Genomic DNA, 17,452 nt, shown 5'->3' on the forward strand with positions numbered 1-17,452 from the left:
GGTCCTTCAGGAAGAATTTGACCCTTGCTTATGGCCTAGCCAGCTTTATGCTCAGAAATGTTTTGATGCTTATAGAATTGACAAATTTCTAACATATGCAGTAAATAAATAAATAAATAAATAAATAAACAGCAGTATCCTCATAGCTAGGTTTTTTTAGTTGAGTTGCACTCACATATTTTTGGAAAATATTTGAATAAAGAAGCCAATTTCTTTGTCTTCTTTGGTTTTATTTCTATTTTCTATGGCTTACTTTTGATAAGGAAGGATAGGAATTTTATACCACCATCAAAGATAATTTTTTATTCTGAGTTATTACAAGGGCCTCCTGCAATTATCCTCTAAGAGTGGCCATTTTAAAGGGATTGTGTAGTTATACATGTAAAATGAGTTTACTACACATTAAAAGCTCTTACGCATTTCAACCAAACAATTGATGAGTAGCATAGAAGATGATCAAACGGACCACTTCATAAGAAATTTATACTTTTACACATAAGGAAAAATATCAAATATATAGGACTAACTCCTATATAGACCCAACATTTGGAGGAATTTAATCTCACATTTGTAAGAACTCAGTGACTTCAGATTCTATGAGAAAAAAGAAAGGGAAAAATGTGTATGTCCCTGACCTAGTCATGTCCCAAATGGTACCAGGAGCCATTTGGAATGATGGAGAATGGAGCACTGGGGACCCATTTTAATGTGGCCTGTTTAATATGCTTCAATGGCAGTAGGCAGAAGGCAAAGACACTAGAAAACAGCTGATTTCTTACAAAGATGGGATCAAAAATGCCTCATTAGCATACAGGAAAAAAAGCACTTACTTCTAAATGTATTCCTCCAAAACACTGTCTTCTATCTAAAGGAAGAGCATCTTGGATAGAGCTCTTTCAATTGTCGTTTTAGTAAAATATGCCCTCATTTAAAAGCAAATTAAAATTCCTTGATAGCACTATCTGGTTTCACACCCTCCAAGTGGATTCTTGTCACTATAAATAAAATTACTGACTTGTTTTAGAAAGTATCCTCTAATGCCACTAGCCGTTAGCAGCGAAATGGGGCTGAAAACATAATTGTAGCATTCCCCACCGCTCCTAAAGAAATTTATATAATATGTTTAGCTAGGGAGCTTCCACCAAAATAAAGTGCTGCGGTATAGTCTGGGTTTAAAGCACATAACCCGGAAATCAGATTATGGATACGATGCCTCCTCCCCACTACCTGCCTTGTCAGTTCCCACAAGAAATATTATGATTGCCCAGTTAAAACACGCAGAAGTCATAGAGAAGAACGCACAAATAAATGCTCATTCCTGGCGCTCAGGTTTTGAGAATTTAAAAAAACATAAGCGTCCCTTCACTGGCCAAGAAATACCATGCAAATAGAACCTTCAGGGAGAGCTTTACGTTGGGCCAAAGTCTTCTTCAGGAAGGGCAGCCAGATTGGAATTTCCTAAGATGTTTCATCTGTTTTCATTGAAAGAAAGGTATAACACCTGAAATTCTGCATCATTTAAGAATTCAGTGGAATTAAAAAAAAAAAAAAAAATTCAGTGGAATTCAGTGACTTCATAGCTCCTGGGCAATATTTACTGAGGAAGACTTACTCAAATGAAGTTAACAACAACTTCATAAAACGTTTCTACTCTCTTTGGTAAACTAGATATCTATATTATATAAGAATAGTCAGTAGAAATGTTTTATAAAGTGCCAAGAAATAACAGCTAAGGGGAATTGTATCCGTATCTAATCAGTCACACACATTTGCAAAAAATTTGTGTTGGGATTGTTTATTGGAAAATATTCCCAGTGCCGCATTTCCCTGGGAAGCACCCATGTTAGTGGTGGCTTCCTACCCACTGGAATCAGATCTGCCTGGATTTCTTTCTGCTGATATTCCTCTTACTTTCATTATTCATCTGGTCTCTTATTCTGTGTTGTCTTTGTCTGTTTCCTTCACAGCCCTGTTATTGAATGAGCTTGGTAAGCATTTCATTTCTTCCATTTCCTTTCCATTTCTCTAGGTGATTTTCCATGAATGTCAGGAGATACAGTAGCTTTCTGACTTTTATATCTATTGATTGACTGGCAAGACTGTTGTCTAGGGCCATTGGCCTCATTTTTGTGTAGGTTAGACAGTTAATATTCCATTTTTAGTTTAGTACAATCTCTTTAAAGACCAGTGATTGTTTAGGTATGCACGAGAATTAAATTTGTGCACTAAGTCCCATAATCTTAAAAGAATGAGTAGTAATTAAATTGTGAATGGATACTTTCAGATTTTTCTTAATTATAAATATAGTTTGGCAAGATGTTGTATCTTGGATGGGTGGCCAGGCAGTCCGATATCACTGGTATTTGTTATTTAGAATATAAATTAAATAAATTGTAACATTTATTATTTTTTTTTCTTTTTTAGGTGGCTTCACAATAACAGGTATGAATTTTTAAAGCTAATGACATTGAATTTTTTTTTTTTTTGCTGTCTTCGCCATATATTGTTTACATTTTTAAAAATCATTTCTCATTTTTATTTGCTTTGAATGAAGGGAAATACCTGTATGGTAAGACAGATTTATTTTTTTTTTAATGTTCTTCATTTTCCCCCAAACACCCTGGAAAATCCAACTCGAACCACATTTTATGTAACCTGTGTTAATGTTTAGCTGTGGCACATGGTGTGCTCTTGCTGATTTTACACAGTTAACATTGTGCACATTAACAATGTGTGTGTTGTGTTGATGTACAAGCAAATTCGTATGGAGAACCTGTAACTGATCACGTTTTGATACTGTTGATATGAAAATGTTCACATAGCACTGATGGTGTACTGTGCATTCTGTTAGATGCTGCAGGGTACCAGATTAGATAAGACAACCGCTGGCCTCAAGGACACATGGGGTGGACATCCAGGACCAGGCTCAGGCACCTAATGCTACGTGATGCTCTGTGAGCAGAGGACAGAGCAGTCCCTTCCCCTCATCCCATGACATCAGTCTGAGCCCCTCTTTGAGGATTTTAGTTTGAGTGTTATTAACATGACCCCTATAAGTGCATTACACAGTGCTCTATACAGACCCAAAGTGCCACTCTAAGAGTTTAAAACTCTTACATTCCTACTGGCGTCGAGCCTGTGTTGATCACATTACTTAACAGAACTCTAAAGCTGTTTTCCCATGTACAGAAGGAAGAAGGGGTCCCCTTCCAGCATCCCCCCCAACCTTTCAGAATCATCTAGGCAGAGTTAGAGAGAGACAGAGAAATATCAAGTGGTCGGTGTGATGTTTCTGAAACTGCAGGTTGAAGATGTCTCCAAGGGCATCCTACTACTGGCCAATCTATTGGCATTTGCCAATAACACTACTGTCATTATTTTTCCTGCAATCAGCTGAACCAACACATTTGAAGAAGGAAATATTCCTAAAAATTCCAATTTTGCTCAATCCTGTAGTAGGGGAGTTGGGGGTTAATTAAACCACTGTTCTTGTAAACTCGTGATCAGGTGGTTCCAACTAGATTCTGTCCAAAGTAGAACTTTCTGAAAATGAGCAGTTTCACAGGGGGCTCTTAGTTCCTCACTGCTTCTTTCCAGACACGGCATCTAATGACAGAATGATCCACAGACTCTCAGAGACAGAGAAATTGCAAAGGCTAAAAATGTTAAACAGGACAAGTCCTCATAGAGGATTTTTAAAATCTGAGCCATCCAAAGCTCTCCCAGGTCAAGTCTCCCTGACTGTGCACTGCTGAAGATGCTATTTTTGAATCCAATGCAGGAATTTCCATTTATTTTTTTTTAAATTTATCTTCTTTTTCTCAACCCCTCATTTGAACTCACTGAAGTCTTAGAAATATACTGTTCCTGTCACCCAATAAGTTGGTTAACTTTGTGAGATTTTAGGGCTGTGGAAATTGGGGAAGGCTGCCTTCATGGCTTCTGAAATAATTAGAAAGAAGAAAGCCAACTGTTGTAGAAATATTGTAGTCTCTAACAGCACCTTCAGCCTTATGCAGCCTGATAATGAGATTTTCACCAAAAATCTTGGGCTATAGATGCCTTGTTAAAATGCACTGATATATTTAGATATTTTCCTATTTTTCTTATTGAATATGTCAGGATTTTGCTTCGATGGCCTTTCTTCCATATTATCACTTGAAGCATCTTCCCTTTTAAGTATCTAGGTAATAACAGAATCCTAGTTTTCTTTTCACAGAAATTGTTCCTATCATGTTCTAGAATATCTGTCCGGCAATGCCCAACATTTCCTGCCTCAGACACATCTTGCCTTCAAGAGAACAGAATCTTTTCTTCCAAAGAGTTCTATCATTTCATGTACTTATTTCATTAAGTTCTTCCTTATGGCTTCAGTTTGATATAATAGTTTTTCTATTGTTACCACCGCTTCCCAACCCTTGAAATTGATAGTTAGAACAAGACAATGTTCCAGAAGCTCTCTGGGAATCTCTACCTTGGCCTGTTCTTCCTGGTGTATATCACCCTTCTTCTCCCAATCCAGGTCAGAATGCCTGGGATCCACTCTCCATAGATGCCCTGGGGAAGGTTTTAGAACTGGGGTCTACACAGTGAAAAGCAGCTCTAAGTTGAAAGAACTTTTCTTTGAAGTCAGTTTGAGACTTTAAAGTCACAGCTTTGAGATGCTGGGACAATAGAGAAGAATTAATCTAGCCCTCAGACTCTGCCTGCAGGTTTTATGTGGTCTTGTGCAGCTGAGTGTGAAAATCTAAATTTGAAGCAGGATATATGGAAATTGAAAAAGTCATTTGGTCCACAGCCCAATATATTTCAGAGATTTCATTAGTGGTGGACATTAAGTACTAGAGGTGATTCTGGAATTTACAAATCTTTACGTGTTGCTCCTAGACCTTGCCTCATTGAAAGGCCCTTGTTGGAACCTATGATCTCATTGTCCCTTGACCTTTTTGGCATATAACATGATAACCCCCTATACATTATAGCTCATCAGAGTTTGTGAAGCATTTCATATCCATTATCCCATTTAATCTTCAGCCTTATGGGTTAAGATTTTATTGTTCTCACTTATAGGGAGAAATGAAGGTCGGAAGTGATTGATCAGTCCACCCCAAATCACCCATCCAGGATTCAGAGCCTGGCCCTCTGACTTTAAGTCCACAGCCATTTGATGGGTGTCCTAACCCCAGCGCTTTTATCTCCTCCCTTTCAATCTCTTTATTCCTACGTTCATTTTAACCCCTTGGCAATCCAAAGCGCAGATGCTTCACAAATGCCATCAGTGTGTATTCCAGTCAAATGAAAAATGAGGGGGACCCCAGAAGGGGGAAACTAGAGCACATTAATTTGAGTTGTTTAATAAAACTAAATATTCTGGTTCAATTTGGAAAGAAGAGAGGCCCATCTGATTCCCCAAACAGACAGCCATAGAGTTATATAACAAAAGTCAATATACTTCCTTAAAAGTTGCTTTCCCAATTATATTATGCTCATCATATAATAGACTTAACAAGGTACATGGCTTTTTAAGAAAGCCAAAGTATGAAAATTTAAAACACTTTAATCACTCCAGTACCTACAGCAGAGGAACAAATCCCCTTCAACTTTAGCTTCATTTACAATTGAGGAAACTGAGTCTCAGAGAAGAGAATTGCTCTACCCAAATTCAGACAGCAAGAATTTGAGAGTTGGCACCAAGTCCCAACCGCACGATTTCCAGATATGTTGAAGGTAGCTCCTTGGTAGAAGCCAACAGCAGGTGGATTTGGCAGTCAACTGAACCAGAAGTTTAATGGAGACCCTAGGCCTTGCTAACCCAGCAGTTGCTCTGGTGATGGCATACCCTTGCAAAGCCTACCAGCGTATGAAACTTCCCCATTCAGATGCTCAGAAAATAAATAAGCATGTTCCCAGATGTTATGTTACTCAACAATCCTGTAATATGGATGGAGCAGGGGCTGCTATGGGGAAATGTGGGGAAACTGGGTAAGTGGCCTGCTCAAGGCTATGTCGTTGGCACCCATAGGCTTTAAAACCAGGTTACCTGTAATCACACCGAGTGCTTTCCATTGTTTCATAAGGCCTCTGGAAGCAGTAACTTGAAGGACAAGGACACTTCACTCCAGATGCCTGCAGAAACCTAGCTGCAGGAGTATGTAATTCACGTACATGACCTGGTTTGGCTCATAGCACACTTGACCCATTTATTTGCTCACTTCTGTGGCCTCCATTGGAGTGGCCCCTATCCACTCAGCCCCCAAACTAACACTGCTTGTGATGTGTGCATCTGGATGTGGTGTTTAACTGACTAATTCCACAGAGCTCTGGTAACATACCAACACCATCCATTCTGCTGATTTTCTGCCTGTCCTTTTCGCTAGGCCAACCTGTCTTCCGGAAAGTTCATGCTAGAGAACATCCGATTCCCTCTACTGTAATCACCATTGCAGGTACTCATTGCATCATGGTCCTTGAAAACCACAGTTTACTAGCTTGAAGCTAGCTATCTTCAAGTGTTCTTTAAGTCTTTAGACATTGAAGTAGCAGACTTTGGCCCCTGTCCCTAGTAGAACGTTGCTAAATAATGCAGGGGCTTCTCTGACATTCCAAATATGGTGGGTCGGCCACAAAACACAAGCCTATCCATGCAGGAGGGGAGGCCTGGTAGAGGGAGCACCATGGGCCTGCAGAGGAGATTGGACACCATGACCTCTCCCTTTCACGTCTCAATATATTCCAGATTTCTTACAAATCTGGCTTCTCACACATGGGTCTTTCATTCCAAGTATAATGAAGTTTCTTTAAAAGCAAGTTGTATTTCTTTGCACAACTTGCCTTTCTGGCCTCCAGGCAATATGTTAGCCACATATGCACAGATGATAGTACATCTGTGGGGGTTCTCCAGAGGGAACATTGCCAAGGTGACCAGTGGATACCACAACCATCCCACATCTACTGTAAGCTTAGAGCCGGGCATCATCTCCAAGTCTGGATGATGACAAGGATATTCAATCCTCGGTCATCCCCATCACCGTCACTGGCTGTGGCGGTAGAAACACTTCTCCACTCCTCATCCTCATGCCCCACTTCCCTACTTGATAATCATGATACCCCGACCTGACTGCAGACTTGTTCCAGAATATTCCCGGTGGAAATAAATAAACCAGTCTCCTTAGGCTCTAACCAGAGAGGCCAGGAGCTGAAAACCGTTAAGAGGTCTCTACTCTCAGACTTGTTAGTGCAGATCTGAGCGAAGGATTAAAATAACCTTGAGCGATTGTCCCACTGCTGGCCTTACACCCCTTTCCAAATTTGACATTGTTGGTTAAGATTAAAGATTGCCAGGATGTGAGAGAACAGCAACAGTAACTTCTCAGGTGCAGATCTGCATGTGGGTTGTTCTGTTTTCTAATAGGGACTCTCCCACTGAGCCCTTCAGCTCTCACGGAGCTGCTGCTTCAAAAAGTAGCCAAGCCAGAAAGCATAAGCGGCCACTTTTTCAGACAACCCAGGTATCTATTAGCTTCTGTGATTTGTCATTTGCAAAATCAATTACTGAAAAGAAGGGAGGTCCTCTACTGGTGATTTTATCACGGGATGGTTTTATGTTATGTCAATACGGATTTTAAGAGTGGGTATGAATTACCCAGTGGTCTTTAGGTTGTGCTGGTTAGTGGAGACCCTGATGTTCTGTGATTGATTATCAACTTCTCAGTTAAATATGGTGAATTCAAAAAAGCATACATGTATCTGTATGGAGAGACAGAGAGAGAGAATGCATTTTCTGTCTGAGAAGCAAAATGAAAGGCACAACATGTGGTCACTAGACATAACTAAGGAGGTGAAACTGACTTGGCCAGAGTGAAATGGACAGCACTTGATCCAGTATTCAAAGTGAAAAAGAAACAAAACAAAAACAAGAAACAAAATAAAACAAAGTAAAAAAGAAACAAACATTATAGATGATCCAAAGGGGAAAAAATGGTGTTAAACTACTTCCCCAATTAATAAAAGATATCTAAAGAGAGGACACTTTTTTAAAACACAGCTCCAGCTCTGTTCTTTGCCAGGATCTGCAGATCCTAATTTATCAGGATCGTCGTAGAGCAACAATAGGATTTATCCAGTTGTCTCCTCTCCATTACCTGTAATTCTCTCTTAAATGCTCGTGACATTTACTAAGTGAAAACAGCCCTGACACCTCCATGACATTATGCCTTTGTGCTTTGACTTCTGTCCGCATGGAATGCCCCCTCTTACTATACTACCTCCTACCCAACCTTAGCACCACCTTTCCCTGGCAAGCTTCTCTGGAGGCTTCAATGCCAATTTCAAGTACTTTTTCTTTCCTGAAGCCTTCCCTGACTCCCGTAGGCAGAGCAAGCTGCTTCCCCGCCCTGTTCCCTCAGCCTTCACCTTGCTGCACTACAAGTTGTCCCGTATCTATGCCTCACTTCCCGTGTGAACAATGAATAAAGGATCTTTATACACATAGAGTATATGTCAGGAACTAGTTACAGACACGATGGCACCAAACTAAGCATTTCTTCCTGATCAGAAGGATTGAGAGGTGGTTAAAATAGGAATAACCTTTTTAATCACTGTGATTTGATTTCATTTACTACTGCGTCCGTTTATCTAGCACCATGTTCCAAATAATTTCATTTTGTGAAATGGGGCATTAAACAATGCTACCACATCACCTTTCTTTTGTAATTTCCCCAGTTTTCTACCCAAATTGCCTTGAGCCCCATTTAAAGCAACTTACCATTTGTAAGTAAACTACAGAAAAGGAAGTCATAATAAATATTCTCTCCCAGGGGCTTTGCAATTCAAATAATAAACCCTGTTGTTCTGGGGGAAAAAAAAAATTCCTTTGATGTAAGTCTCTAGGACACCCATGTTCAGCCAAGGTTTGGAACAAAGACACTCAAATGTGACCTGCTGCTAAGAAACTACCAATAACCTTAACCTGGGCTCCAGGATCAGAAAGCCATGAGAATCACAGTGTGATTGATTTGAGCACTGGGTGGATTAGACATCACATACCTCAGCCTCCCACTTCCATGGCTTCACACACATAATTTCCAGGACAAACCCTGTGGACACAAGTTGGAACCCTTTGCCCTCTCTTGGGTCATAACTTCCCAAGCCTACTATAAAACACATTACTACTTGTACAGTTAAAATTAAGTTCCTGGCACCTCTCCTTTGCATCTGCTAAATTTTAGCAGTTTCTGGCCAGTCTGAAATGCCTTATTTTTAGTCTTCATCTAATTTCATTGGGGGCCCTGTAAAAAGTGGGGATAAAAAAGCAGATTCTAAAATATTCCTTTAGGAAGAAACTATTGAATCCATACTAAAAAATTAATGAATACGCTACATTCTGCTTCTGCCTTGGGTTGGTTTTGACACTTGGTATACAAAATGCCAGCAGTATTCCTAGCCCATCTGCTCCGGGCCCCAGCCATGAACAACTAGCCTAGGAACCCGTTCTCTACAAAATTTGCTAGAGCATCAAATGGAACCACCACTGTAGGGTCCTTAGCAGAGGGAAACCATGTCTTTGGAGGGGATGTGAGGTGTGGACTCCTACAGAGCTGATGCCTAAAGGCAAAATGCAAGAAGAGTGGGCTAGAAGTCTCTCCCTTTCTCATGTTTTCATCAGTCAACAGAGTCCTCCTGCAGGCACTTTGCTTGGAAAGTTCTAGAAGCAAAGACATCAGGGCTGAGGTCTTTCCATACCACCCATACTTCCTTGAGCTGAAGTACATTTGACTTGACTCTAAGGGGAAGTAGTCTGTCTTGTTCCAGCGTCCTGGGCCTGAAGGATAAGAAGGTAGAGTGATTATAGGAACAACATTTACCCTTCACATGTGCGTGGCCTTTTCAGTCTGGGATTTATCCTAATGACCTTCACACAGAGAGGAGCCAACTGTGAGCTTCCCCTCATTAATGGACTCTCAAGTCCATTAACATTTTCTTAACACTCACTGGCCTCTCCTGCAGTGTCAGCTACATGGTGGTTCTGGAAATAATCACGCTCACATGGTGAGTAGTATTAACTCCCAAAGGCCTCACCTCTGCCCTCCCCGTTTACTTGAAGATGAACGTGGTCAAGGTCTTCCTAGCAAATTTAAACTTTCCACCAGAGAGAGGAAGCACTAGAGCACAGACATCTTAGTGAAATGGAATGGATGTTTTGCTTCTTGACTTGCAACAGAGGCTCTGGCTATCATCAGAATTTCCCTTCCACCAACTCAACTCATTGGCCCTGGAGGATTTTCTGTTGCCTCTAGAAAGTGGAGAGGAGGAGGCCAGAGTCCTCCATTCCTTGTGTCACTTTTCATAGTGGCTCCTTCGGTGACCTGCTAAAGGAATGTGTCCAAACAGCCAGATGAACCAGCATCACAGGGGATGGTAGATGACGTCCTCAACATAGACACTGTGCAGGCAGAGACTTTCTCAGTGACATGTGTCTATGCGTGATTTTCCTGATCCGCACTTTGGCTTGTGCTCGGGTTGTGGATCACCCTCTCCACTTGCTTTCAACAAGCATGACAGTGACGGGCTGCGTGGCCTGCCCCGACCCTCAATCCAATTCTCCCCTCGACTGATGATCTCACCCAAGGGACTTTTAGTGGGCCATCAGGGCTTCCTTCCTTCTTGGTTTTCTTGTAGCAGAATCCAGGGATTTCCAAAGAGGTTTGAGCACACTGCTAACTTTCATGCCCTTCCCTTTCACAGAGGAATGTGATGACAAGCAACCACTGACCAGCAAAGAGGAAGAGGAGAGGCGCATTGCAGAAATGGGGCGTCCCATTCTGGGGGAACACACCAAGCTGGAAGTGATCATTGAAGAATCCTATGAATTCAAGGTACGCTTGCCAACACTGCCCACGGGGGAGGCCAGGCCCATCTTGAAACCAAGACTATTCATAATGTTAGCAGGTTCCAAAATCGGCTTATTAACCAAGAAGCTTTTCAGAGAAGAACTGGAATTGGAAAGTTGGTAGGGAACCCACAGGTCCTGCAGACCAAACTGTGTCAGGGGGTGGCATCTGTCCCTGCACAGGGGTTCCCCAAAGGGAGGATGTTGTCTGTGGGGATAGCAAGGAGGAAGCAAATGGGAATTGCAAGAGATTGTTCTGTGTGGAAGGAACCGGGCTCTATTTAAAGAAGCAAATAAATTCATCAGAAGCAGAGCATTCACACGCTAACAATTAGGAGGATTTTGTTCTGGAGAGGGGATGGTAAGCTCTCCCTTGTCCCAGCCCACTGGGACAAATTCTCATTTATAGTTAGTCCTCCTCTTCAGATCCTAGGACCTATTAGCACAGTCAACCTACCAAAGGTTTACAGTGCCTATAACCAGAGAGTTTACAGTTGAGCTGATAAAATTGGATTCCTGGTTCTCTGGATGATGAAAGTCATTTTTCCAAAGTCAAGCAGTTGGGTCTTAGGGTGATGAGCTTAGCATTTTGAAGTTAACTTCTTCCCACCCATCTTAGCTGCTCCTGGTGTTCCCTATCCCACCTTCCATCCCGCCTCACCCACACAGCCCTGACGTCTGACCCCAGGAGAGCCACTTTGACTTTGTAGTGGGACATGAAAGGGAACATCATCCTCTGGTTTTTCAGAACCACAAACTCAGATGGCAGATGTATTTTCCCTACTTATTTTTCAAAAACAGACTCTGCTTCTCTTTGCAAAACCAGAATGAGGATCCCAAAAGAGAGAAGCAGGCCAGGGACTTGGAAGCCGCGGTATTTTATCTGAGATGTTTCAGAACAGTGGCCTCTTCCTTTAGCTGGACCCATTAATTGTTTTTTAAAACTGGTCCACAAAGTGAGGTGCCTGATAGGAGATAGGTAGAAAGAAAAACATCTTTTGCCATTACAGTGGAATTTTTAAAAAGATAAAAATGCAATGAAACTTCCCCCTTTGGGCTGCTGAAAAATCACTGTTTCTTTCACTCATTCCCACGGAAAGAAGGAGCAGGGGTAAAGACTGGGGTAAAGACCAGTGTTTTCTAGGCAGACTCCAACTATCAGAGCTCAGTTGTTGTTCAATCTAGAACCTGCCTTACTGCACACCTAAGACTGGCACACATACAGACACACACAGGTTCCCTGTGATCCCAGGGTACAGGTGATGCAGACTGTCTGTTTCTATGGACCAGCCTGTCCAGACATATCCAACCTCACTCTTTCTCATGAACCTTCTTCACCTGGAACCAGAGCACCTGGTGCAAGCTTGTCCCCACCCCCACTCCACCTCCTAGGGCTCTCATGGGGAAATAATTGCGTATTCTCTCCCTTATGGGACAACCCTCAACCTTCTCCTCGCACCCTTGACTAAGAGGAGCCATCACAGAAACTTTCTGGTGGAAGCATTGAGTTGGGCATGGCAGGGCACACTCTCCCAGGCAGAAAAGCTTTCTTGGGTCCAAAGTTCTCTGTAGTAACAACTCCAGTGACCTGAACATTTGAAATTCCCCCCATCTCTTCATATAAGTTCACTTGTTCAGGGTTCTTATCCTCCCAGAATAGCTTCCATAGACTGTTTTGTCCCACCTCCCAGAAGTTCATCAGTAGTTACTGTTAACACAAAAGGGAAATTGGGAGCATGTCCCTGAGGTGCCCTCAAATATCAATTTTGATAATATGTCATTCTTTTAAGACTTTTTTTTTTCTAGACCAAAGCTGTTTTAAAGACCTTTTTTCAAGACTCTCAGAACTGCTTGAAGACCCAAATCTGGGTGATACCTCACTATATCCCACTTTGACTTTGCCCACTGAGTTCTTTACTAGGTTGTGACTAAGGGCTTGACTTTCCTAATACCCACTGGTGAGGATGAGGTTACACCGATGGTTTCCAGCTCTAGGGCAGTGAGAGTTGATCACTGGCAGTTTATAATCTACCCTCGGTTTTTCATCCACATAAATTTTAACTTTCATTTATTTTAAAACTTCATTCTTTAGAGAGATTTCTTGAGGCAAGCCTGTGTGTTGAACTCTTAGAACAGCTTATCTCTTTCATTGTTTATCTGCCAGGTGATGGGATTCTCTGCCTTGGCATCAAAATGGAGAGGGCTCCTTTGGGGAGACCTGGGCCATGTTTCCATGACCTTTAGCAAAGATCAAGGTCATTTCTTGTAACATTCTACACAGAACTTTGAACTGACATCAGTCAAGATGCTCAGAGGGCTTGATGAAATGGGCCTGAGTCCAGAGAGAAAAGACATGCTTGTCATGTGCTTCAAGTTACCGTGGCCAAGAGCAGTGACACTAGAGCTGTTATCAGGGACACTAGCAGTTCGAGACACGGGCCCGGGGTGGAAGGTCGCCACCCTGAGGAAACAGCAGAGCAAAGAACAATGTTGAAAATACAGAATGGGCAAGTTGGAGATGGGCCCTTCAGTGCTTATTATCATCTCCGCGTTCAGAGGACCCTTGTTGAACGAACCCACGTGACATTCTGATTGAGCCTTGGCGTCCCACAGAGGCTGCTTGGGTCCCGTTTTCCTGACTCCCAGTGAGCTGATAACTTGCTCTCTTCCCAAACCATAGTCCGTTCGGGTCCATTGCATTTAGGCACATACAGAGTTTGACCTCAGACAAATAATATGTGTTTTCTGCCTCTTTGCAATTAGTGGGAAATCGAGGATGCTCTGACAGTAAGTGTGGATGTCCGGTGGTAGACTAGTCCGTGTGGTAGTTTCTCTGGGAGGAGCGGCCTCGTGCCCCGGAAGTGACCCTTCTCCCTCTAGTCGCTATGGTTTGTGGTAGCGCTTTGGGTGCACCTGCTTGCTTAGTTTTCCTGTGACCGTTTGGCTGTTCCTGTTGTTACCTTAACTGACATTTAGAAAGCTAGAGAATGCTAATTGTATAAAATCAAGTGCTAAAAAAAAAAAAAGTCTAAAGAGAAAATAAAGTCTAAAGAGAAAAGTAAAGCATGGGGAAATTCAGTGCGACGCCAGTGGCCATGGGCCCAAAACCCTATGAATTCACCTGTTCCTGTCTCGTCTTTTCTTGCCTGCAACAGAAGCAGAGTTAGAGTGAATTCTCTAACAGCTGCCAGGCTGACAACAATCAGTAGCCAAAGAAAAATCTCTTTATTGATGATCATGCAGCAGCAGTCTTGGGGCTCTGCTGTCTGGCGGCAGTTCATTGACAAACAAAAGTATAATAATAACAATTTTTAGTTCCATAATCTCTCCGCCAGTTGCCATGATTCAGAGATATGCAAGGCTGGGCGGGTCATATAGTAATTCCTTTGCAAGCAGCATCCTACCGATGAAGCCAGCAGAAAAGCAAGTCCAGGAAGCATTCAAGGGGAAGGGCATGGGGTTTTGCAACATCTGCTGTTAGAACACTGAAGCCATTCTTCCCTGGCCATTAGGCAGTGAAGGAGGCTCATATCTGCTATGAAGAGATTTCTATTTCAGAAGGGCTCCAAGCACGGACTCTGCTTGTTTGCATTATCACGACAGTGTTTGATGTCAATACTGTCGTCCCGAGCCTAACATCCACCATCCTCTGTGTAGCCCTGGGGTTTCAAAATCAACAAGGCCTTAGATTTCCCGTGGCCTTAACCAACTCAGCAGTTATTATCTTATTCTTTCCAACCTTTCTAGAGTACCGTGGACAAACTTATTAAGAAGACAAACTTAGCCCTTGTGGTTGGGACAAACAGCTGGAGAGAGCAGTTTATTGAAGCCATCACTGTCAGTGCTGGTGAGTGCCTTTTTCTGCATGCTATAAATTACAAGCGCCCAGCCTGTGCTTGCTTTTCCTACTGTGACCACTTGGTCTGTGTCAAAGCACCGGAGAACTTCCAGGGTAAAATGAAAAGAGAAATAAATGTATTTGTAGCACACCTGCACATTTCGGAGACTGATTTAGACTTTCTAGATGAAGCAAATGTCTTCAAACGTGGCATTCTTCTCCATCCGCATTGTGTCTTTCTTTCTGGAAATAGATGAGATAAATTTAAAGGCTTTTGTGCCTCTACTTCACAGATAGCCAATCACGGGGCTTTGTCTGGAAAATTCCCTGAGGGCAGGAGAAGTGGCCAAGTGAAGGTCACAAAGGCGGCAGGAAACTTCTAGGTGCGATTAGGGGACGTGAAGACCCTTCGGCACTCCCGTCCACTTTATACTCTCTTCAACAACATCTGACAAATAAGCATTTGCACGGTAGAATCACCTTCTGTTTCTTCCTCTACAAGCAAAGTGCAGAGTCTTATTTAGGAAAATCCTACAAAAATGAAGTTGTTTTGCAACTCAAGGAGTCAGAGACCGGAGGGAATTAAATATAGTAAGAAGCATCTTTTTCCTAGATTGTCAAGCCTTGTCCACTGTTGAGTGATTTTTTAAAGACAGAGGAAAGTCCCTCTCCAAGATATATGGAAGCAACATTGTTATGGGCTCCCCCTACCCCCTAGTTCTTCTGCTCCATCTCTCCTGGTTCTTTCTAACATTCTCCACAGGTTCATCTTCTACTGTTGCAGCTAATGAACAGAACTAGAATTTTTTAAATAGGGATTTCCATGTAAAGTATGGAGGTAGCATCCCTGGTGGACGGTCCATGACTCCGAACACAACCCCCTCTTTCCAATCTGCCACAGGACAATGGGACGGATCTCTGAAGTGCTGCGGGAGCAGAGGGTGGTGAGATTTTCGTGCCTCTTTGCTATTAGTGTTGTTTATAATCACACTTTAGTTTCTTGAGATTGAGTGTACAGGGGAAATTTAGGAACATTAAATGGTGGAAACTGCTTGGAGAACAGATTTGGAATTTACACACAAATTCTTAGGGGAGGGGGAAATCCCCTGTCTCCATCCCTCTGGGCTGCCATTGCCAAATACCAGGGAGTGGGCGGTGATCACAACTCCAGAGGCTAGGAAAATCCAAGGTCAAGACACTGACGGATTTGGGGTCTGGCAAGAGCCCACTTTTTGGTTCATAGACAGCTGTCTTCTTACTGCATCCTCACATGGAGGAGTGAGCAAGAGAGCCCTCTGAGGTCTTTTTTATAAGGATACCAGTCTCATCCATAGGGCTTTGTCTTCATGGCCTAATTACCTCCCAAGGGCACTACCTCCTAATACCATCATATTGGAGACTAGGTTTCGACATATGAATTTGGGGGCCAGGTGGGGCGGCAGGGGTGAGGAGTGCACAAACGGTCTGTAGCACTCCCTCATTATGGCTTGTGTTTTTCTAGAAATCTAACATTAGTATCTGAGACGGGAGCTACACTCTGTATACAGAGACAAAAACGAAAAGGACAAAACCAGCTGGAATAAGAAACTGCTGAGGAGGCCAGCTGAAAACATTAAAAATAATAAAATTGTTTTATGAGCTTTGATATACCAGAATCAGAACATTAAAAACATTAAAAGCAGCATAAACTTTAATGAACCATTCCCAGTGGTTCCCAGGTCTCCTTGGGCTGCAGATGTATGAGCGCTTACCTAATGGTCACGAGCCGGAGATCATTAATTCACGTTTCTATATGTTAATCGTTGTTCTCGGCGGAAGAGATACAACAGGCCACCTTACCCAAGTGGAGCGTACATTCTGCTGAAGGAGAGAGCAAATAAGGCAGATAAGGGAAGAAAGTAGATGTATGATGGGGAGCTTGTCGTGGAGAGCAGCAGGAGACAAGGAGGGTGTGCAGCAGCTGCACTGGGCTGTGGCTGAGAAGACACCATCAACAGACACATTCACGATGCAGTTTGTTTTCTAGAAGTGGAATGGGTTTATGTGGCTTTACTCACCCATTCTTGTAACTCCCAGGGACCAGAGCAAACATTTTATGGCCACTCCTTGGCAGCAGCAACAGGGAGAGAGATGCTGCCAGCCGCAAGACCAACGTGGTGATCTTGGTCAGAATAGGTGTCGAGTGAAACAATGAAAAAGATGTTAATACCCCCTTACTTGAAAGGGGCAGATTCGGATTTGATGATACTTTCATGTATAATGTTGAATGAAATCCTCTCCAAATCGTGGGTGAGAGGTGTTATGATTATCCTTATCTTCTAGAATCTGAGCATCTGTGAGGTAGTGTTAGCTTTGGAACAGTACTCACAGAACCAGTCTACCAAAGATCAGTCCAATGGGCTCTCTATTCCCTTAATAGAGAGAGAGGATTAAACTGAGGGAAATTGCTCCCCACCTCTGTCTCCTTGAGGGACGCCGGTCTTGTCCACCTCTCTGGTACCCCTGTTTCAGACCTCTCCGGGTGGGATAAGTTCCTGCCCAAATCCTTTGAAGTAATGTTAAAAGAAGGAAATGTAAAACCTCTCAAGTGTTCTTATTTGTCATGCGCTATGTTGTGTTTTATGTTTCTAAATGACTGCTTGGGAATGACACAAAATTGCTCAAAAATTGGCAGGCTGCTGGGTAAATTGACCTTATTTACAATTTTGAGACAAAATATCAGAAAA

The 17,452-nt window shown here is 42.5% G+C and overlaps 1 protein-coding gene across 15 annotated transcripts in view; it reads left to right on the top strand.

The window, feature by feature from the left end:
* SLC8A1 (solute carrier family 8 member A1) overlaps positions 1-17,452 on the top strand; it is a 377,627-nt gene that overhangs the window by 313,964 nt on the left and 46,211 nt on the right. For 9 of the 15 annotated variants that reach the window (XM_045079185.1, XM_013044990.2, XM_045079186.1 and 6 more), the window contains 6 exons: positions 1,968-1,988; positions 2,425-2,442; positions 2,555-2,569; positions 6,378-6,446; positions 10,744-10,874; positions 14,636-14,735. In XM_045079185.1, coding sequence (XP_044935120.1) covers positions 1,968-1,988; positions 2,425-2,442; positions 2,555-2,569; positions 6,378-6,446; positions 10,744-10,874; positions 14,636-14,735 — 354 coding nt within the window. The remainder of the gene's footprint in view (positions 1-1,967; positions 1,989-2,424; positions 2,443-2,554; positions 2,570-6,377; positions 6,447-10,743; positions 10,875-14,635; positions 14,736-17,452) is intronic. The other 6 variants (XM_045079179.1, XM_045079180.1, XM_045079181.1 and 3 more) reach the window with 3 other exon arrangements.

This window comes from Mustela putorius, unplaced genomic scaffold (genome assembly GCF_011764305.1).
Source record: "Mustela putorius furo isolate JIRA1106 unplaced genomic scaffold, ASM1176430v1.1 tig00000281_pilon_pilon_pilon, whole genome shotgun sequence".
In the NCBI taxonomy this organism is placed as follows: domain Eukaryota; kingdom Metazoa; phylum Chordata; class Mammalia; order Carnivora; family Mustelidae; genus Mustela; species Mustela putorius.